Source organism: Melozone crissalis, unplaced genomic scaffold (genome assembly GCF_028551555.1).
Source record: "Melozone crissalis strain CALT ecotype California unplaced genomic scaffold, PUWL_Pcris_2 ptg000023l_1, whole genome shotgun sequence".
Classification (NCBI taxonomy): Eukaryota; Metazoa; Chordata; class Aves; order Passeriformes; family Passerellidae; genus Melozone; species Melozone crissalis.
Window position 1 is genome coordinate 10873223 of NW_026535801.1, and position 19793 is coordinate 10893015.

The 19793-nt window shown below is 38.4% G+C and overlaps 1 protein-coding gene across 1 annotated transcript in view; it reads right to left on the reverse strand.

The window, feature by feature from the left end:
* COL5A2 (collagen type V alpha 2 chain) overlaps nt 1-19793 on the reverse strand; it is a 95873-nt gene that overhangs the window by 25565 nt on the left and 50515 nt on the right. The window contains exons 3-17 of the mRNA XM_054277647.1: nt 19082-19095; nt 17795-17827; nt 17155-17187; nt 16457-16510; nt 12863-12973; nt 11118-11195; nt 9186-9230; nt 8640-8693; nt 7982-8035; nt 6478-6531; nt 5646-5699; nt 4870-4923; nt 3789-3833; nt 2786-2839; nt 1964-2008 (exon numbers count right to left, since the gene is read on the reverse strand). Coding sequence (XP_054133622.1) covers nt 1964-2008; nt 2786-2839; nt 3789-3833; nt 4870-4923; nt 5646-5699; nt 6478-6531; nt 7982-8035; nt 8640-8693; nt 9186-9230; nt 11118-11195; nt 12863-12973; nt 16457-16510; nt 17155-17187; nt 17795-17827; nt 19082-19095 — 782 coding nt within the window. The remainder of the gene's footprint in view (nt 1-1963; nt 2009-2785; nt 2840-3788; nt 3834-4869; nt 4924-5645; nt 5700-6477; nt 6532-7981; nt 8036-8639; nt 8694-9185; nt 9231-11117; nt 11196-12862; nt 12974-16456; nt 16511-17154; nt 17188-17794; nt 17828-19081; nt 19096-19793) is intronic.

The window sequence follows — 19793 nt, forward strand, 5'->3', positions numbered from 1 at the left end:
TGTAAAAAACAGACCTTGTATCAAAATTTCAGGGCTAGGGAGATAAAGATGTTTCCATTTCCATAATGTCTCTTGTGCTGTACAAAACATTCAAGAGAACTTTCTACTGTATTGCAAAGGCTTGGGAGGGCGGCACACAGTGGTTATCAATACTCACTGCAACACTGGCCCCAGATAATTCCTTTTTATCTTTTCCTGATTTTCTGTCTTTTTGTAAAATATGATTCATGCTGAGAAAAAATGTTCTATCTAATAAAGCTCTCCTGACAAACTTAATCAGAACAATCTGTCCCACTGAGCATTAATTACAGACAATATTTCTGCCGTGACCTTGCACTGGATTTCTACAGAACTGATGCAACAGCTCACCAAGTATATTTTTGAGAACCTATGTCCCAGTTTATTGGATCACAAATAATGTCTGCCAAATCTCTCTCTTGTTGCAGGAAGAGTTCCAGGATTAAGCTGTACCACTGCACTGACCCAAATAACAACACATTTCAGTAAGGCTTTCTCCAGTGAGAAACATGTGCATTAAGGACGAGTATCTCCCTTGTGACACTTGATGGGATTTTCCAAAAATATTAGCCAACCACTTATCATGTCCAGTGAAGCTGAGCTCACATTTTATGCCAAAGAAAAATTACAAGCTTCATGTAAAACCTCACAACTTACCACCCAGCTTCTTTTAACTTTATAGTTTGTTTTAAATACTGAAAAAAAAAAATTTCTTTGTCTGAAAGGTTCTCCTAACAACTAACCTTTCCTTCATGATACACTAAATAATTGAGTTGTGTAGCTTTTAGGCACCTACACTCATCATTTGAGCTTCTATTACAGTTAATTATTTCTTAATGAAGTGTTTAATAAAACAGTCTGTTCATTAAGATGACACAGGTAAATGAAGTTTTCTCAGAACTTTGTCACAAGTAAATAAAGAGTATGCACAGAATGAAATTCTAACTGCAAGCAGGTGTGGTTTAAGGTTTTGAAGGGGTTTTTTTGTGCAGTGCTTTTGGGATGTTTGGTTGTTGGTTTTTGGTTTTTTCTAAGCTGAACATCACAAAATGGTAAAGGCTGACTATATCAATGGGTAGAAGCTGTTATCCATAACCTACAAGTGATGCTTTCAGAAAAAAAAAGCAAACATAAATACCACATTTTTAAAGTGGAAATTGGCCTTGCACAAATAGTACAAAACCATCACCAGTTTTCACATACAAAAGCAACGCAAAATTAACTGTGTGTTAGAAACATCCCCTACTCATGTGAATTCACACAAATGTATTCTGCAAATGCAGAGAGATTGGACTGTAGGATCAAAACCAACATTGCTGCACTGACAGTGTGAGTGTAAACAGCCATGTCTTCCTCTACAGCCCTGCTGCCATGCTTGGAGAACTTAACCAGCCCTGCAAGCCAGGCTTTCTCAGCTTGGCAGACATTCAGACACAGGCCTCTGTCCTTCAGTTCAAACAGTGACTGTCCTTAATTAAAAGGCCCTTTTACACATCTGGTAATGGAACAATTGCAGGGAGCAAGTTGTGCTATCAGTGAGTGCCTTTCTTCTTGCTGACAACAAGCCTCATTTGCCAGCTTTGCAAGTGAAGGAAGATAACATTCAATTATGAACTGCTTTATATTGCAGAGCATGCACTTGGGCATTTCCTCCCCACCATATGGGCTCCATAAGAGCAGCAGAGCATCACCTCCCCAGGAGAGGCTATGGCCAACTCCTCTGCAAATTAAAACCTTTAGATGAAGTAAACTACAGAGGAAAATTTTGCAGAGGGAAGCACTAAAACTAAAATGAGTAGAACAAGGAATCATTCTCTGATAATTAATTCCAGATGCACTTAACTGATACCAGCAACTGCCAACTTTTTTCTTTTTTTCTGGTAGTGTCAAAAGACAAGTGGAAATATAGAGTGAAAAAGTTGTTGATTGAGAACCAATCACTTACCATTGGGCCTGGCTTCCCAGGCATACCATGCTGGCCACGTCCACCCTAGACATGAAAATAGAAAACACAGAGCATTTGTAAGAACTCTACCTACTTTTTAATTATTTATTGTCAGCATTTGTGATAAAACTTATATATACTAAGGTGATTGAAGAAATGATGGATTGCACATTTCTCCAAACACTGGCATGGAACACTTCTGGAAGAAATTATGCTCCCATTTGAGTTAATGGATTTCTCTATTTTCAGAAAGGACAATATTTTGAGAGTGTCATTGTCTGGGGCACATGACACAAGTGGATCATATAAAAGTCATGGCGAGAAATGCCAGAAAAACAATACTTGACACTGGATGTAAAAGCAGCAAGATGAAAGTTCTAAAAGAAGATAGCCTTATTATCTGAAATTAAATTTTTAGATTTCATCTAAATTGAAATATGAATTGAAAGACTTAATCTTAACTTTCATTTTAAAACTTTTCCAGACCAAATTGAAACATTATTTCCTGTTCAGTAATTTTTGCTGAAAAGAATCTCTCACAAGAAATCCAACAGAAACATAGAAGACATTTTTATATCCCAGAAATCCATGCTGTGAGGGTATCTGGACTCATGGGCAGCTCTGCTATGAGAAGTTACCATATAGTTACCACTCTCATTTTAAAACTGTTTTTAACTTTTAAAATGTATAGTACAGAGGTCACCTCACAAAACTGTTCAGCTCTGTAGCAGGACTCACAGCATAAGTGACTAGCACTTTCAGGCTCAGGGATTTAAATTTAACAAGAGAAGAATTACAAGAAAGAAGGAAGATTCTACTTACAGGGGCACCCTGTGGTCCAATTCGTCCTCTTTCTCCTGGCATTCCCCTAGGTCCCTTGAAGAAAAAACAAAAAGTGCATTATTCAGGAGGTCATCATGTCAGAATAAAAAAGGGCTGTTTTTTTCACCCCTGCAGGAGTAACTTATCTTTTCCTATAGCAGAAAAGAAGCAGCAGCTCATAAAAATCCTTACAGCTTCACAGGCTTGCCCAGTGGAAATTTAATAAACTGTAATTTCTGTTTTTCCCTTCCAACAGTATTTCCAGTTTTAAACACATTAAAATAAATTCTTTATATATTTACCAGTGACAATAATGCAACTTCTTTCACTAAACCTCATTCACAAATTAGATTCCACTTCAGGGATATTAAATTCTACATACAGCATAGTGCTTCACAGAGACATGTTATTATTGGATATCAGAAAGAGGTTTTACTTCCAGGAGCACTGCTGAGAGTTAATTTTTGTCATGTAACACTACCCATGCATATTCAGTTGTCCAAAACATTATCTGAATGAAAATTATTCTAAAAAAACTTTCGCCATTTCACTTCCAGGTCACGCATACTTATCCTCACCATAACCTCCAAAATCCTCTGTCAATGGTTTTCTTAGCCAGTTAATTCCTGATCTAAATTACTCCAGTTCTACCTCAGAGCAACCCAAGCCAGTATTTCTCACATTGAAATCACTCCATATGAGGCATCAACATGCAAAAGAAAACAGTATCACCCTACACTTACATGAGCTGGGAAACCATCACCATACCTACAGCCAAGTCTCTGCTGAACCTTCTAATTTATCATTATTACCTATGTCTGTGAATGGAGGGGAGGAACAGTGTGCAGTGGACCAAATTCACTGTCAGAGTAACAGAAACCAAGCCTTCATGAAGAGAAAGTTCAGCTCCATGAACTCAAATACAAATATCAAAGCCCTGCAATTCCCACTGGCAGTAGTATTGACAATCACTTCTGCAACATACAGTGCATGTGACACTCACTAGAGGACCTGTTGGACCCATGGCTCCCGTTGGTCCAGACTCTCCCTAGAAAAAGAAATGAAATGATTAGAGAAATGGGTGAAAGGAAAATTGAGTCACATCTACCCCTGTCCTCTGTGCTTTTGTTGGACCTCAGGGGCAGCTTTGCACAGGTACCTGTGTGCATCACACCTGGTAAGGACACTGCTCCCCACTCTGATGGAAATGCCATGTTTATGTGTTCCCAGTGTTTATGTGTTCTCTGCCAAAACTGCTGCTGTTGTTGCCTCCACAGAAAGTGGTAGGCAATCTTAGGAAAGAAGTCTTTTCTTACACAAACTCTCCTTAACTACAATCTCACACTTAAATTTAGATTTTGGAAGATTCACTTCATTTACTACTTTTTTAATCTAAAGGAATAATTCTCTCCCACATTCAATTATCACCTATGCCAGGCCAAAAATGTTTCAGCATCAGAACTGATGAAAGTGGAAAAGCCTGAAAAAAGTGTTCTATTCTCCTTTAAAACATCTTTTAACCTATCTTGAAAGGACTGACTCCAGCTGGCTACCCTGTGTTACCGCTGCTTTGATCTGAAGTTGTAAGAGTGGTGGAGTGCCAATGGAGATCAAAAATTCTGAGAATAAACTAATAAAACAGTCTGTTTGATTACAATACATCCCCTCTCCAATGCCTGTTTCTTTTAAGCCAATCTATCATAATTTAAAAGAGAAGAGTCAGGTTTTAGTTATGCATTGCTTTATTTGATTATATTAAAAATGTTCAACTTGGTCCCATAGAGCCAACAAGAACCATGAACTGTCCAAGTGGAGAACTGCAAGATGTGCATGGGCCCTTTGTTAACAGACTCTGCTCTTCAGTATTACACACATGTCACAAATGGAGCACTCGGCTCACCCAGTGACCCCTCACAGGCCTAAAGCAGCCCCAGCTGCAGCTGGGACTGGCACCTTTGAATTCTATCCCCCACATAAAGGTCAGAGAGGGTACAAAGCTGTGTTCAAAAGATCTCCTGCCTTTCAGGATTTTGGTATTACACAAAACATGCTTAATCATTTATTTGTTTTGGCCATAAACATACCTTTGCTCCAGCTGCTCCAATTTCACCTTTTGGACCATCAAGGCCTTTCAATCCCTGTGAGTTATAAAAATATAAAGAACTTGTATTTATATATGTACACACAGAGAGCGCTCCCACTATTATTGCTAAAGTAACTTGATATTAAAGTATTAAGAATGGATCTGAGGTGGTAAGAGTAAGAAAAGAAAAAATAAAGAAGAAAAAAACCAGATGGAATAAAAGTTTTTAAACATTTCCCAAATGGAAACCATTTGTACAAGGTACATTTCCCTGGATTTGGTTTCCTTTTATAAACAAAAAAGTTTAAAAAAAAAAAATCCTAAAACAACAAGGAGGAGGCTCTGAGCCATAGGAAACCAATTTATTCCTCCCTGAAGTAAAATTCTGGCCAGAAAACTTGGTAATTTGTAATCACTCCATGTTGCAAACATATCCACCTCTCAAGTTCCCCACCCTAATGTAAGACTTGCCAACAAAGTGAGAGAACTGTCAGGTTTGCGCCTCCTGAAGCTTGGCAGGGCTCATGCAAGCTCCTTCCAGATTCCCAGAACATTTGAAATAGAGTAAAAAAGCACTGGAGCATGTAATACAAAGGTCAGCTTAAAGGGGAATTGTACTGATTTTCTGCAAGGTCCCCTTTCTCTCAAATGCCAGTATTTCTGCTACAGCTGCCTCGTCTGTAGTGTAGGCAAATTCTGCACAGATACAAAGAAAAATCTTCCTTCTGAAAGTGCCAGGAAATATCATCTATATCAAAGGGAAACCTTGTCTCTTACCCGGTGACCCTTGAGACCTGGCAGACCAGGAGCACCAGGAAAGCCTCGAGGGCCCTAGGTAGGAAAAAAAAAAAAACCACAAATATAATCCTGATTCTGCAGATAAACCCAGCAATCATGGTACTAACAGGGATAAGGGCAGCAGCAATACTAATATTGCTAACACTCCTTCACCTTCATCATAGTGAGGAACAGCATTTGAGCAGCTCACAGATGATACAGCCTTGAAGTTATTCTCAGCATGATACACAGTTTCACTGATATTAAAAGCTTCATCATTTATATTGTTGTGTGATCAAAGTTCAAATTTCACCAAAATAATGAAATAAAATGAGTGGCAGGTCAAGTTTTGAGGGTTAATATGGACAAACATTAATTAGGCTGAGATCAAAATTCAGAGCAAACACTTAAAATGAACTAGAAACTTCGACCTGCAAACTGTACCTGTTCTTTCTTTCATACTATGTCAGTCCAGAAACATGATAAACAACTGCTACCAAAACATATTTAGCAACTAAACCAAAGCTCTCTTGCAATTAGCTTCCTACCAAGTTTCTCTGGAAAGGCTAACAGAAGTGCCTTGTGTCAGAATATTGGCAATATGAATTTAGAGCAGAAATCTCAGATAACAACAGTTATCCACTCAGCAACAAAGCAAACACCAGCCTGGAGCCTAGGAGTGAGCTAAGGACTTCAGATACTGAATGGCAGAACTTTGCACTTATAATTAAAAGCAATACTGATGAGTCACATCAGGATGAAGCAATAAGGAACCAGTATCATATGATGACATATGATTATTCTGCTAAAATTTCAATTATCATGCTCTTACTGGAGATCCTGGAAATCCAGGCTCACCGGTTTGTCCTGGTCTACCAGGTTCACCCTAAGGAAAGAGAAAAGGAACACATTAAAACAAGAGATTTGAAAATGGACTATGTGTATCATTCTTCCACTCAAACAAATGAGGACATTCACATCAGTATTATGCACTCTCTTTGCTGTAACAATGTCAGTGACATAAATCAACTGCATATGTGCCTAGCAAATGAGTATTAGACACATTAACTCACAAAGGGTTTTTAACCAAGAACTGGGAGAACTGAAGGCTGAACCCACAATGCATCCCAGTCATCAGGAGATGGTGCTGCCACCTTGTTTTCCTGGGAATTAATGATGACAACTTTCTGTCATCTTCACACAGAACATCAAATTGCTGTTATTTCCCACTGGAACAGCAATTTAAAACTACCTGCATTGTAGCTTGTGACTCTCCTTCTGTTTAAATGTTTTAATACATGTATAAATTCTAGGACAGTGACTATTTTCTGTGTATTGCAATAGGAAAAACAATATGGTGAAATCAACAAGTATATTTTGAAGATGTATCAAAGCCCACCAGAGTCACAGCCAAATATTCCTTTACATGCATCAGTCAGTTCAAATATACCCAGGACATCAGAATACAGGAATATGAAAGGCTTCAGAAAAATAATTTCAGGCCAGAGAGAAGGCAAAGGGCTTCACAAATGCAATTAAAGACACCCAAACAAAGGAAATGGGGGAATTTCTTAGAGCAGTGTCAAGATTTGACTTCCCTGCACTGAGAGTTAACTATTGCCAAGGATTCTTAACCTTGTGCAGTTTAATGGGAAGGTAGCTGTTATACAATTAATTTCTATACTAAAATGGCATCTGCAGTTTTCTAACTAATTTCCAAGCTATAAATTACAGTTAGATGGATTTTGTGTGATTTGCAAACAACTAATATACATACACCCACCAGTAAGGGCTTGGGCTACTGTTGAGCAGTGCATATACACCCATATAATATATATAAAACATACATTTTACATATATATGCATGCATACATGGATAAAGAAAAAATCAGTTAGGAAAATAATCAATTATCATTTTTAAAATAAATTAAATACTAAAATCTTATCCAGACACACGTGTGTGCTGCCATTACAGCTCTTCTAACCCAACATGCAATCCCAAAAAAAAAGGAGATGCCTCCAAGTGACTCCCTGTGATTTATTTTGAAGTTTGATTTCAAGAAAGATTATCTCAGTTAAGAGCTTAGTGAGGCAAGAAATAGAGATGGTGCTAGACTTTAGGTATGATGATGACACGTAAGGAAAAGAAAGGAGGGGTTGGGAAATGGTTGCCAAGATTCACAGCTGAGATGCTGGATTTAATGAAGAGTACAATTACAAAGGAAAGCAGACAATAGTAGTTAGAACAGGCACATCTGCTGGTTAGTCACTGCCTCACAGATGCCAATGTTTGTTTTATTAAAAATAAAACAAGATACAAAGAATAACAAACTTACATCTTCACCAGGTTTGCCTGGAGGTCCCTCTGGTCCACGAGAACCAACTGGCCCCTAGGAAATAAATGTATTTGTTGAGAAGTCAGTTTAGCCATCATTTAAATATCTATTTACTTCATTTTAAAGTCTGGTTTTACAAAAACATATGTAGAAAAGGAAGATTTTATGCCTAAGGACATTTGCTCAGCTTTGTGGTGCTCTTTCTAACCATCCTGACCCTAGAAAACCTGCATTGTATTATAAGAAAATACAGGATGGATTCTTTAGGAGAAAACCCCAAAACATTAAAAAACACAGTTGCTGTTTGCTTCAAATCTCTGGCTCTTGCTTTTAATTTTGAATAATTTTATGGCCTCAAAAAAATATTTTCATCATCCTTTGTGTAAGTTACACTATCAGGTCTGGTTTTACCAGTGCCTAATCATTCTCAGGCCTGTGCTGGAAAAGTGAGAATGATTGTTTTTAATATAATCATTGCTATTCACATTCAAAAAATCTCAAATTCATTGATCCATGACAACATGCTTTGAACACCACAACTCTTCACTGAAGTTACTTAATAGTTACAGCTGAAACAACATGACAAAAATTTCTGAAATTAAAAAGTATAGCATATTTGCAATTCTGTTGTAGAAATGTTTGCATTTATTGGTCTTACCATAGGTCCTGGATCTCCAGGTTCACCAGGTGGGCCTGTGGGACCAGCACCACCCTAAAATTAACCAAAGATTAATACAGTTACAAATTCCAAATTTAAAATCCATGACCAGGAAAATCACAGCCTACAGCTGAGAGTCTGGATTCTAATTCAGAACCAGTTCACATTTCCATAGGAGTGAAAGTTGGATACTAAAACCCCTCAACCTGTAGATAAATCTTGTGCCATACACAAACCCCACTGGAAACTTAACACCATGCCAATAATGAAACAAGAACAGTATCCATTTTCATTGCTGCTCACTCATTAAAAAAACTAGGTGGGTTAAACCCTGTTAAAGATCTAATAAACTGTTCTTTTGGAGCCAATTCCTGTGTATAGAGTCCATCTGGAGCAGAGCCCTTGTTTAAATTTCCTTCTGGATGAAGGTGCACTCAGCCACAAGTCACTGAGAATGGACACTGCCCCAGAGATGCACAAACCCCCCTCACCACGAGCTCTGCCTTCAGCTCTGGCCAATTTAATCCCCTCAGGTAAAGCACTCACTTGTTTTCCTTGGAGACCCTGAGGACCTCTTGGACCCACTGGACCCTGTTGAACACACAACTTGTTACACACTGGAAAACAACCTTTCTCAAGTAAGATTCACCCTACAAAGGGCAAAATGGCCTGATAGTCACCACCAGCATTTCTACAGTCTGAAAGGTTTCTACTCAGAAAATTGGCATTATGAAACACAAACAGATGTTGAATGAAATCTTCAAAGTCCAAAAGCCACAGGAGTGTAATTTCATTAGCAGCTGAAAATATGGACTTGGCTGCTTCCTCTAACCTCACAGTCTCTGGAATCACAATAACCAAACTGTCTGTCCAACTCCATGAAAAAAATGTAGTAATGAAATAAGAGTTGAGGGGAACAGTCTCCACTTGAAGGGAATGTCGTTACTCAGATGAATCTCATAATGGAATCAATGACAAAATAAATTAATCTTCTTGTTCTCAGTCAAGCTGAAAGGCAGTAATGAAAGGATGTGTTTAAATGTATCATACAAACCACCAAAAGAGCTTTCTAAATCATTGTGGTTAGTTACACAAAACTCAGATTGTCCCTTAGAAAATGCCATGGTACTTTTAGGAACAATCTCAAACCTAATTGTAACTTGTAAAAAAAATATTATCTTACTTTTTAAAGTAATTATCTTAGTTCTAGGAATAAAAAAACATCTATAACAGACAACCACTCATTTTTACAGAAATTCGAGACTTATGTCCTTTAAAATTCAATATTTTTTTATTAACTTTTAAAAAGCAAATGTAGAAGAGTCATCAATGGACCATTAAAAAAAAGCTAATGAAGATTAGAAACAAAATATTCCTTCAGCTGTCAGTTACCCAGTTTACAAAGGAATGAAAAAAGAATGTCACATAACATGCCAAAGAGCAAGTGAGTGCCAACCGACTTTAGCAGACAATATGTAAGGCCATAGATATATTAACATTAAATTTAATCATATTTGAGAATGAGAAGAGGCAGTACAAGAGATGCAACATCTTGAGAAAAACTGAGTGAAAAGATTAAGCAAAACAATGAAAGCAACAAAGTAGGGTAGACTTGTGGAACAAACCCGTTTATGTTCATAAAGCAAATTCACTGAAGAGAGACATTCATCATAAAGTTCTTTGAAGCAATCACTGCAAAAGTTAGTCCCAAGGTAAAGTATCAAATTATCTTTGGAACCTTTCATATGGCATTGGAACTGATTTTGAGCTACTAGTAGGGGCTTCGATAAAATTCAGGTGGGCAAACTCATGGGCAGTACAATCACTAAAGGATGGTTTCCTTCAGAATGGATGTTAAAAATATCAGCAAAGAGGGTACCAGTACTTCCAAGATACCAAATGTGAAGAGAGGTATTATTAAGAAACAACCACAAGAGTTCCAGAAGAGATAACTTAGGGTGGTGAAACAGCTCTCACAAACAGAAAATTTCAGTGTCACCATTAAGTCCCCAGGGCACGCAAAGTAAAGAGCATATCTAAATAGTGAGGGATGCCAGTGCAAAAACTGGGCCCACTGGGGAGACAGGAAGTCTGTCTTGAAACAACAAAGCATAGATTTGAGTTAAGAGTTGGTTTTGAACGTAGTTTTTTTTTAATTATTACCAAAAAAACCCTGATTTGATGTCACGTGTGAAAAGAAGATACATATTTGTTTATTCTGCTTTGTGTTATGCCTGACAACTTCAAGTCACTCTGCAATGAGCTGTTTTTTTCTCCTGTACCTTACTGTTAGTAGCTACTACATTTAACAGAAAAACACTTTTTTTCCCCAGGTACTGTGCAAAACTCTATTAGAATATATTGTACATCCGTGTTCAAGAGGCTCAGGAAGCTGCAGAGAATGAATTCTCTTTTGGGTTTTTGGACATGCACTCCACTTCCAGCATCTCTTACAGTACAGGGCTAATGTGGTCTTACCACTGCACCAGGCATCAGTCCCATCTGACTACCGAGTCCAGACTTCTCATCCAGTCCTGCCATCTGAGCTGAAAAGGGCTGGAAAAATAAGATGGGTGATTTTAGCTGTAAGTCATTGTGATGGTTTGTAAGGCAAAAATCCATGCAATCACATCTTCATCCTTTACCTTGCTTTTGCAGTGATAACAGGTCAATCCTTGTTTTAAACACTAAACCAAAATTTGTCTCTCCTGTAAATTTCAGGTGTTTAAAGCTTCAAAGATTTATGATTATTATTCTATTTCCACTTTAATATTAAACAAGTATAAAATGACCAAAAAGGAGGAAAGCCTCCCACTAGATTAATTACATTTTTTCATGACTTACAAATCTAGACCAAAACTGCCATATTCCTTCATGCCTTCTAAGGCTTCCCTTTTTTTCCACTTATCATGCTTCAAGTTCAGCAATATCTTAAGATAAATGGAAATGCAACTGATTTCATGACGACAAATTAGAATTTTTTAACATCATGCCCTTATCCAGCAAAGCTGAAAGCCACTGCTGTTCCTATCAATTAACAGAGACCAATGTGCTAAAGGGAGAAGCTTCAGTGTCCTCCTTCTTATGCAAGCAAATAGTTGAAATCAAGAGTTTTATTTTGCTTCATTCAGAGTCAGAGCCTCATTCAAAGCAGGCCAGAGCTTACAGGGGCTGAGAACTAGCAACAGCTCAAATGTAGATTCAAATCTCCCAACATTTACAGTTAGTTCCTCATTAGATTGGTCCTCAAACACATTTTCTAAAGGCTGGAGATTGCCTGAGGTCAGAGACAGGAATACAAACAAAAAAGATCTTAGATTTCCAGCCACACCTTTCTTCCATATTTTCTGTGGAATTCTATGTAGGATAACAGCCTATCATCCATTATGGCACTTCTGTGATTCTAAGAGATTCCTGTGTGCTGAAGATATTTACTTGGGCTGAGTCTGCTGGATTCAGAACTGCTGGGAAATGTGTCTAGGTCATGAAATGCTGCCCAAAGTTGCAAGCTATTGGCCTAACATGAATATTGCAGATTTTTGTCACTATAACTATTGTTTTCAGTAACATCTCAGGAACAATGGAATGAGAATCATAACAGGCGTCAAAACAGCAATAAATGTGTAACTGATTACACTTGACAAATTCAAATATGTATTTAATTATCAACCATAATCAGTATACAATAGAAGGAGGAGGAGAAAAAAGTTTTGCAGAATACCTTGTCTGTATCTATAAGGCTGGTTAGCACTGCTTTCACAAACAATTTTTCTCAATCAGTGTCTGAATACTTCCAGCAAGAAGTATTATCAACCACATTTTAGTTTCTCTCATTAGTTATTTCTAATTCATTTATCTTAATTTTCACTTTTCTATGTTCCTAATTTGGTGCACTCATTTCCTCTGTACTATTGCTCAGATGCCTTGGATGGTGGAAGTAAAAGAACCCTTGTAGCGGCTCTAGATTAGGGCAGGTTGGCTTTGCTAGATGCTAAACCTGCTGTGAAAGGTGCATCCTTTCCCAGGTTTCTCACATTGAGCTTGTCCCAGTTTTTGGCAGAATTTGCAGTGCCACTTTCTGCTGGCCCTCATGACTGGGAGACAGGAAGGGTGGGCACAACATTCCATGGTCACGGAACCAAAGGCAAGTCACCATTTATGCAAATAAATATCACGTGGATCTGGTCTAACACCACTTTGAGCTAGAGCAAATGTAAACTTACCCTGCTTATTCCATCTGGTCCTGGGTGAGTGGGATGCCCTGGAGGACCAGGGTCACCAGGCTGGCCAGGGATACCAGGTTCCCCATCAATCCCTTGAGGACCACGAGGACCCTATAAAGAAAATCAGGAATGCCAGCAGTGTGCAAAGGTATTCACTGAAATCATTGTAACTGGAAACACCTGCCTCTTTGGGATAAATATGCATTTCTACAGAAAGATCTTCAAAAAAACAACATCCCTAAGCTCTGTTCCCACCTTCAGATCAGAAGCACTGACTGAAATTTATCATTAATCCAACTCTGAAGTAAACTGTAGTAATTTCTATCACAGGGTTTTTTAGAAACTCAGGCTTTCTATCATTCCACACTACAGTTAACTATTCCTGAAAAACTTTTGGCTTTGCTCACTGTATAGAATGAAGTTAATTCACTTCTAAAATGAGTACAGCTCAGGTAAGTGTAAATATACACAGAGGCTTAGGAAACTCCAGAGTAATGCTGGATTTTTAAAGCCTACTTGACATATGAATGGTTTAGCCAGTTCATAGCACTGTTGAATTCTCAACAGAGTTGTAATGCCAGAAATGCAGGGAAAGTTACCTGGTGTTGAAGTCACCTCTAGCCAGTATTTACAGAAGAGGTTAGAGCCCATCCTGTGGCTCTCATTTTAATGTGTCTCCCACTTTTAATTCCTAAACTGCACTCAACTCGTATAAGAACTAAAATTAAATATGTAGGCAGCTAATAAAACATTAGCTGAACAAAATGAGTAGCAATAGGATTGCTATAGACATGCTTCAATCATAAATACAGACTTTAAAGTGCTTGTTACTACTTTTCTTCATTAGAATAAAATGCTTGACCAAGGCAAGGAAAAGTTTTAAACTATGTAATGAGCTCTGCCATTTTAAGGATCCGTGAACATAAAATTTTAAAAGCCTGGCTCACTGAGTCATCTTTTCAAACACAATTAAAAATCAGATTGCCAGAATTTCCATGAGGTGAGGGCTCTGTCTGCAACACATTTCAGTGGAATTTATGTCTCAAGTGGTATGGTTTGAACTAGTATGGCTCACAGAAGGAGCAGTGAATAGGTCTGTGAGAAGGTGTGTGCATTTTGGATGGAAGAGAAGGTTTCAGCACAAAACTTCATTCTTAAATGTATCTATTATAAACACAAGTACACACTGCCAAACCTAAAAGTCCTTACTGTCCCAAGGAGGAAAATAATGAGATACCTTATTTGTTTGTTCTCAAAACAAAAAGAAAACAAAGCTAAGCATTAGAGGAAAAAAAAACCTACAAAACCACATCTGGCTATAAAGAATTTGGCAAGTCTATGTCTTTGCTGATTTTCAATACCCACACAAAACACCTTAACAAAATCTAATAGATAAAAAAGCCTTTTTAAAATTCTTTTTACAAAAGGACCTACTTTTTAGTCACCAAAACTCAAGCTGGTTCAAGAGAAAAATGCAACTACTTACCTCAAAAAGTAAGTAACTAGTGGTATATAACCAGTTTGGTGGGTTTTCAATAAAACATTGATTATAATTTTATTTATTTTACACCATTTATATATTCATAGGTATAGAAAAAAGCCCTTTCATTTTCTTTCGCCAGTTGAAAGTCAGTGAGGTTAAAAAAAAAAATGGAAGACGAAAAAGAAACAACATTCTCAAAAATGCCACGAGGTGGCACCCTTTAAACACAATTTTCTCATTCTGTTCCATCGTTGCTGCTGGTCAGGAAACAAGTAAAGGTTTTGCTTGTAATAAAATAAAAGGAAAAAGAAGCTCACGGTAGGACACTCCCAAATTTCTATTTACTTAAACTGCTACTGCAAGTAAAATTGAGTGTAAATCCACATGGAAAGAAAAACATATGAATGAGTCTGAGGATGTCCAAGTTTATTTTCTGTCCTCAAAAGACCATTTGTTAACAACTAAAATGTCATCATGGTCCAAAGCTCCCCCTCCCTAGATGCATTCTGAAAATGCAGCCATACTATTCCCTAGCTGTCTCTCACTGTTACACTAACAAAGAATCTGGTGTAAAAAGTATGCTAATATTCCTGAATCCATTTTACATCCAAGGGTCCTGCTTTTGTAAAAGGTGGAGATCCACAGCAATGTTGAGTTCTTTCTGCTCACTAGTCAGCAGGAGCCTGACTTTAAAGAACAACAAAAAACAATCTGAAGAAATAAACAAACATCTTGGAAATGCGTTTAGTGCATTAGTAACATCCCCAGTCAGTAATGTATTTAACCAGATTAATTTTACAAGAGCAGTCTGTACAAGATTATCTGCTCCATGACGGTTTTTTTCATAATATAAACTGCAGGTGTGAGCTAACATTTATTTTCCACAAGTAAAAATAAACCCGTGCACTAGCAGTCACTGTGTCTCAGTGCTCTTGGTCTCAGACCCACACTCTGGCATACACACAGCTCATCAGAACCTATGATGGAACTTTTGCAAAGAAGAGGACAGCTTCTCAGTCCTGTGTTATTCCTTGAAAGCTGAATAACAACCTGTGTCAAAAGGACTCAAAGCCATTTACAGCCTTTTGGGATTTTAGGTGCTTGTGGACACCACTCTCTAGAGAAGAAAAGGGATGCATGGCAGGGAATCAGACTTTATTTAGAATCTCATTGGCAATACTGCACATAAGGAAAGCACTTCAGACACAGCCCCATTCAGAAAACACAAGTCAAGATTTCTCTGTGCACCCCAAGACTGCACAAGGACTCCCAGAGTTCTATTAAGCATTTTGATACTCATACTTCTGACAAATGTCTTCTGGAGATCTGAAGAGCAGCAGTGGCTTGGCAAGCATCTCAGAGAGGCTGCACATTTCCTGCACTGCTTTAACAACGTCATTACCACCTCCAGACAACAGGCACACGCTGGAAACAGGGCAAGGGAGTCTGGGTTAGGCCTATGCCTAATCTCAGTACTGGCTTGTTCTCTCCTGAGGGGTAGGAAAATATCCACATTGAAATTACAATGATTCAACTCTCAAATCTGCTTTTAGTAGCTTCTGTTCTTCAACCTAGCTTTTTGAAAAGGAACATGTCATCTGGGGTATTTTCAAGCACTCCTTTTTGGCCTTTCTGTGGTTCTCCACATGCAGACACCGAAATTCCCTTATGAAGTCTTTATTTCCACTGAGCAATCCTGGTTACATTATTCACCAGCATACCAACAAATGTAGTCACATATTAACTCCTGCTAACTTCTGAGCTTTCTGCAGTGCTCTGAGCCACGCAGCACACACTGCTTCTGCTGCACAGCAAGTAGCCATCAAGTTCTAATCAAGGGAATGTGATGTTCTAGTTCTGTCTGAGAATGTTTGTTGAGAAAGTATGGCTGTGGTGGAATTACTGCTAAATCTCTGCCCATTTCTCAAAATATTCAGGTTTCAATCTACCCCAGCAATGATGAAGTACAAATGTTTTCCTCTCTGTTACCTGATTCCTGGAAAATACGAGGACAGTTTTGGTAACTCTAGAAGACACAGAGACAGTTTAAAGCCATTTAATCTTTTGAAGTTGCTTCAGGTACTTTATTTCTGAGATATTTAATAACTTACAGGTCTTCCCTTTGGTCCTCGTTCTCCTCGTGGACCTTGTGAGCCTGGAGGTCCCTAAAAGAAAGACCAGAAATATTAAGTCTCTTTTAAACTACCTAATGATTAAAAAAGCTCTGCAAATATGAAATCCAATGCTTATTTGAAAATTAATTTGTGAGTTTTTTCCTACATCATCATGAAGACAACAGCTATAATAACCAAGTATTCAATATTTCTTCTCAAGTGGACATTGCCTGAAGGGAGTAGAACCATGATGCAGAGATCTACAAAATGGTTTCATCTCTCGTGTGCTCCACAGGTTAATCCAGCAAAGGTTTTCTGAATGCTGGGTTTGAGACACCCTCCCTGCTAGTCCAGGACTGCTCTGTGCTCAGCCACAGCACAGAGCATCCTGCAGATCCTCCTACTCCTGCCTGGTCCATGCTGGAGAGGCATTCCACTGCACTCACCCTGCACTAAGGGCCTCAGATGTCCATGTGCTACAATCCATTCACTCCAGGGATGGGCTGACCTGACACTGTTAAAAACATTCCATCATCTTCCCACCTCCTCCGAGCCAGTGGTTCTGCAGATAGCACCCACTGAGGCGTGGAAGAATCCAGAATCCTCCTTCACACATCACCCTCCCAACACAATGCAGGCATGGCAGGCAGTGGCAGATGCCTCATCAGAGAAGCAGAAGATCAAAAAGTACTCACGGCTGGTCCCGGGCGGCCTCGTATGCCTGAAACCTAGAGCAGGGAACATAAATTAAAGTCACCACAAGTCATGGCTACATCTGTCCTCACTCCCCTACAGAAAATCAGTCCTTGAAAAGCAAATAGCAAGGCAGGACATTAAAGTACCAAGCAAGTTAAAAGGCTTTTTAGGCAAAGGGAGAAAAAAATGTGGTAAATATAATTTGCACTAGTTATCTTTTTCCAGTTTGGAGTCTTTTTATTAGAAATGTGAGCAAAATCTTAGAAGTATCACTTCTCCTCTAAAGAATATTAAATAAATAAGTGTTTAGGTTCAAATTATTGATTATTTAAATCTGTTTGGCTTCACACTGGAAAGGAATAAATAGGTAATGAAATTATATTTTACCCCTTTCTAGATATTAACTTACCATTACACTTCTACAAAAATCTAACCATAAAAATAAAGATTATGGCAGAAGAACTAACAAATAACAGGAATTTCTAAAGTTATATATGAGAAACAGCATACTAATTCCACTCCTTTCATTCCTAGGCTGTATGGTTTTGTTGTATTTACTTCATTGCTGCAATTCTGCTTTAAAGCACTAATATGTGCACTTCTAGGATGTGCTGATGGATGAAGAAAATAGTGACTTACAGGTGGCACTATTCCAGGTTCTCCTTTTTGTCCCTGTAGGAAAAAGATACCAAAACATCAGATGCCTGAAAAAAAGTGCAAGTACAATTACCAGTACCAGTTTCAGCAATACCATCCCTGTGACTGTGATAAGAGTAAGGCTTTTTTAAAAATACAACACGACTCAATTAAAGTACCTGTGACAAATAATCCATATTATTTTAATGACTATGGACACTGATTAAATGATGGCCATAAATTAACATTATCCTCTAGCTGCATAACATACTGTCTGAAAGAAGAATTAAACTAAAAAAGTATGAAACTTTTCTGTTAGAACTGCTAGAAAGTGCTAGAAAGTAGCACTGTTGTTTGGATGATTCATGTGAAATACAGAGCCTAGAGCAGCTTTTAGATTCCATTTCTTCAAGGTACTAAATTAAACAGGTATCATCAAATCCATGGATATAGAAATCCATCTACAGGGACAGGTTATGATACAATGATATTGCATAGCTTCAGAGTGAAGGACAACAGCAATTGACAATTGACTTTTCTTTGAGCTGAATGTGTTGACAATGATTACATCAAATAACTGGGTTTAGACCTACTGGTGGTAACTGGTTTCTTAAGGAAAAAAAAGAGGGCTTTGCAAAGATAAAAAATGTCCTGCCTTGCTTATCAAGTAATAAATAATAAGGTGGGTACAGTGCATTTATTTCCATAAACTAAAAGTTCTGGATCAACTAAAAGTTATTTCAATTACTTCTTGCAGTTGCTTACTATCTTAGAGGCCTATTTATGGGAATGCCTTTTCACATCTTCTGTAAGAGCAAGTCTTCCCTTTGCTAAACTGCACACAATGGGAGAAGCTGCCCACAGAACCGTGACTCTGGGCAAGGACACACAACTCCAGTGCCACCTCCTGCCCACTGGGCAGCTCAGCCTCAGCACAAAAACCAGCTGCAAGCTTTAACAGTTCAGCATCTCCTGACACAATGGTCCCTTCCCTCAGCCTGTGGCACTGCTAGAGGTGACACAACCAAACCACTCCAACTGGAACTCCTTTGATGTAGACAGCAGGGATTTTCAGCCAGGGGATTCTCTATACTAAGATCAGGATTTCTGCCTGCATCCCAATGTTTTTTTCATGTGGACTACAATATCCCTAGCCTCCAAGGAAGGCCAAGAGAAAGAACTACATGTTTTTAAGAGAGATTATGTGTATCTTTTGTGATATGCTTCAAGGAGATGCATGGGAGTCTTTTAATGGTAGTATTACATTACAAAAAATAAAGGAAATCTTACCTTTCTTCCTCTACCTATGAGAAAGGACAAAAGAAGAAAAGAGAACAAATTAGTGATTTTACTCTGAGAGACAGAATACAGTAAGGGTTGAGTGAAGGTGCTGCAGCTAGAGCCATCCTTGATCCTGGAGGCAGAGGGGATGGTGCATTACCTACACGGAGGTGGGAGAGTTCCCAGGGACACACATACTCCCTGGTCCATGTGTGAGGAATCACAACACTGTGCAAAAATGTCCTCTAATTCTCAGCCTTTTTCCTCATTGCACACAGTAACAAAAACCACTTTGGGAAAGCAGAGTATCTTGTGAGGGATTGTCAGATGCTGGCCTAATGACTGACAGGAAGTCAAGGGAAGCTTTATTACTGACTGCAACAATAACTGTTGATGGATCCACAACATATTACATGGTATTTTTCAGAAGACAGAGTTCACAGAGAGATTTTTGGCCTTTTTTTTTTTTTGTTTTGGAGAAAGCACCTGCACTACCATGGGCATGCATTCAGAGCCATATAGCCACACTCGTGTACACAAAAATCCCTCAGAAGAATATTTTTATAAATGCCTCAAATAACAATAAGGAATTTGGGAATGTATCCATACTGCTTTTATATTTGCTGGGTGCACCCTGCTGGTGTTGGCCCAATGCATCCCAAAACAGAGCAGGATGCACCATCTATTTATTAATGCTCACCACATCTTGCTCCACTGCTCA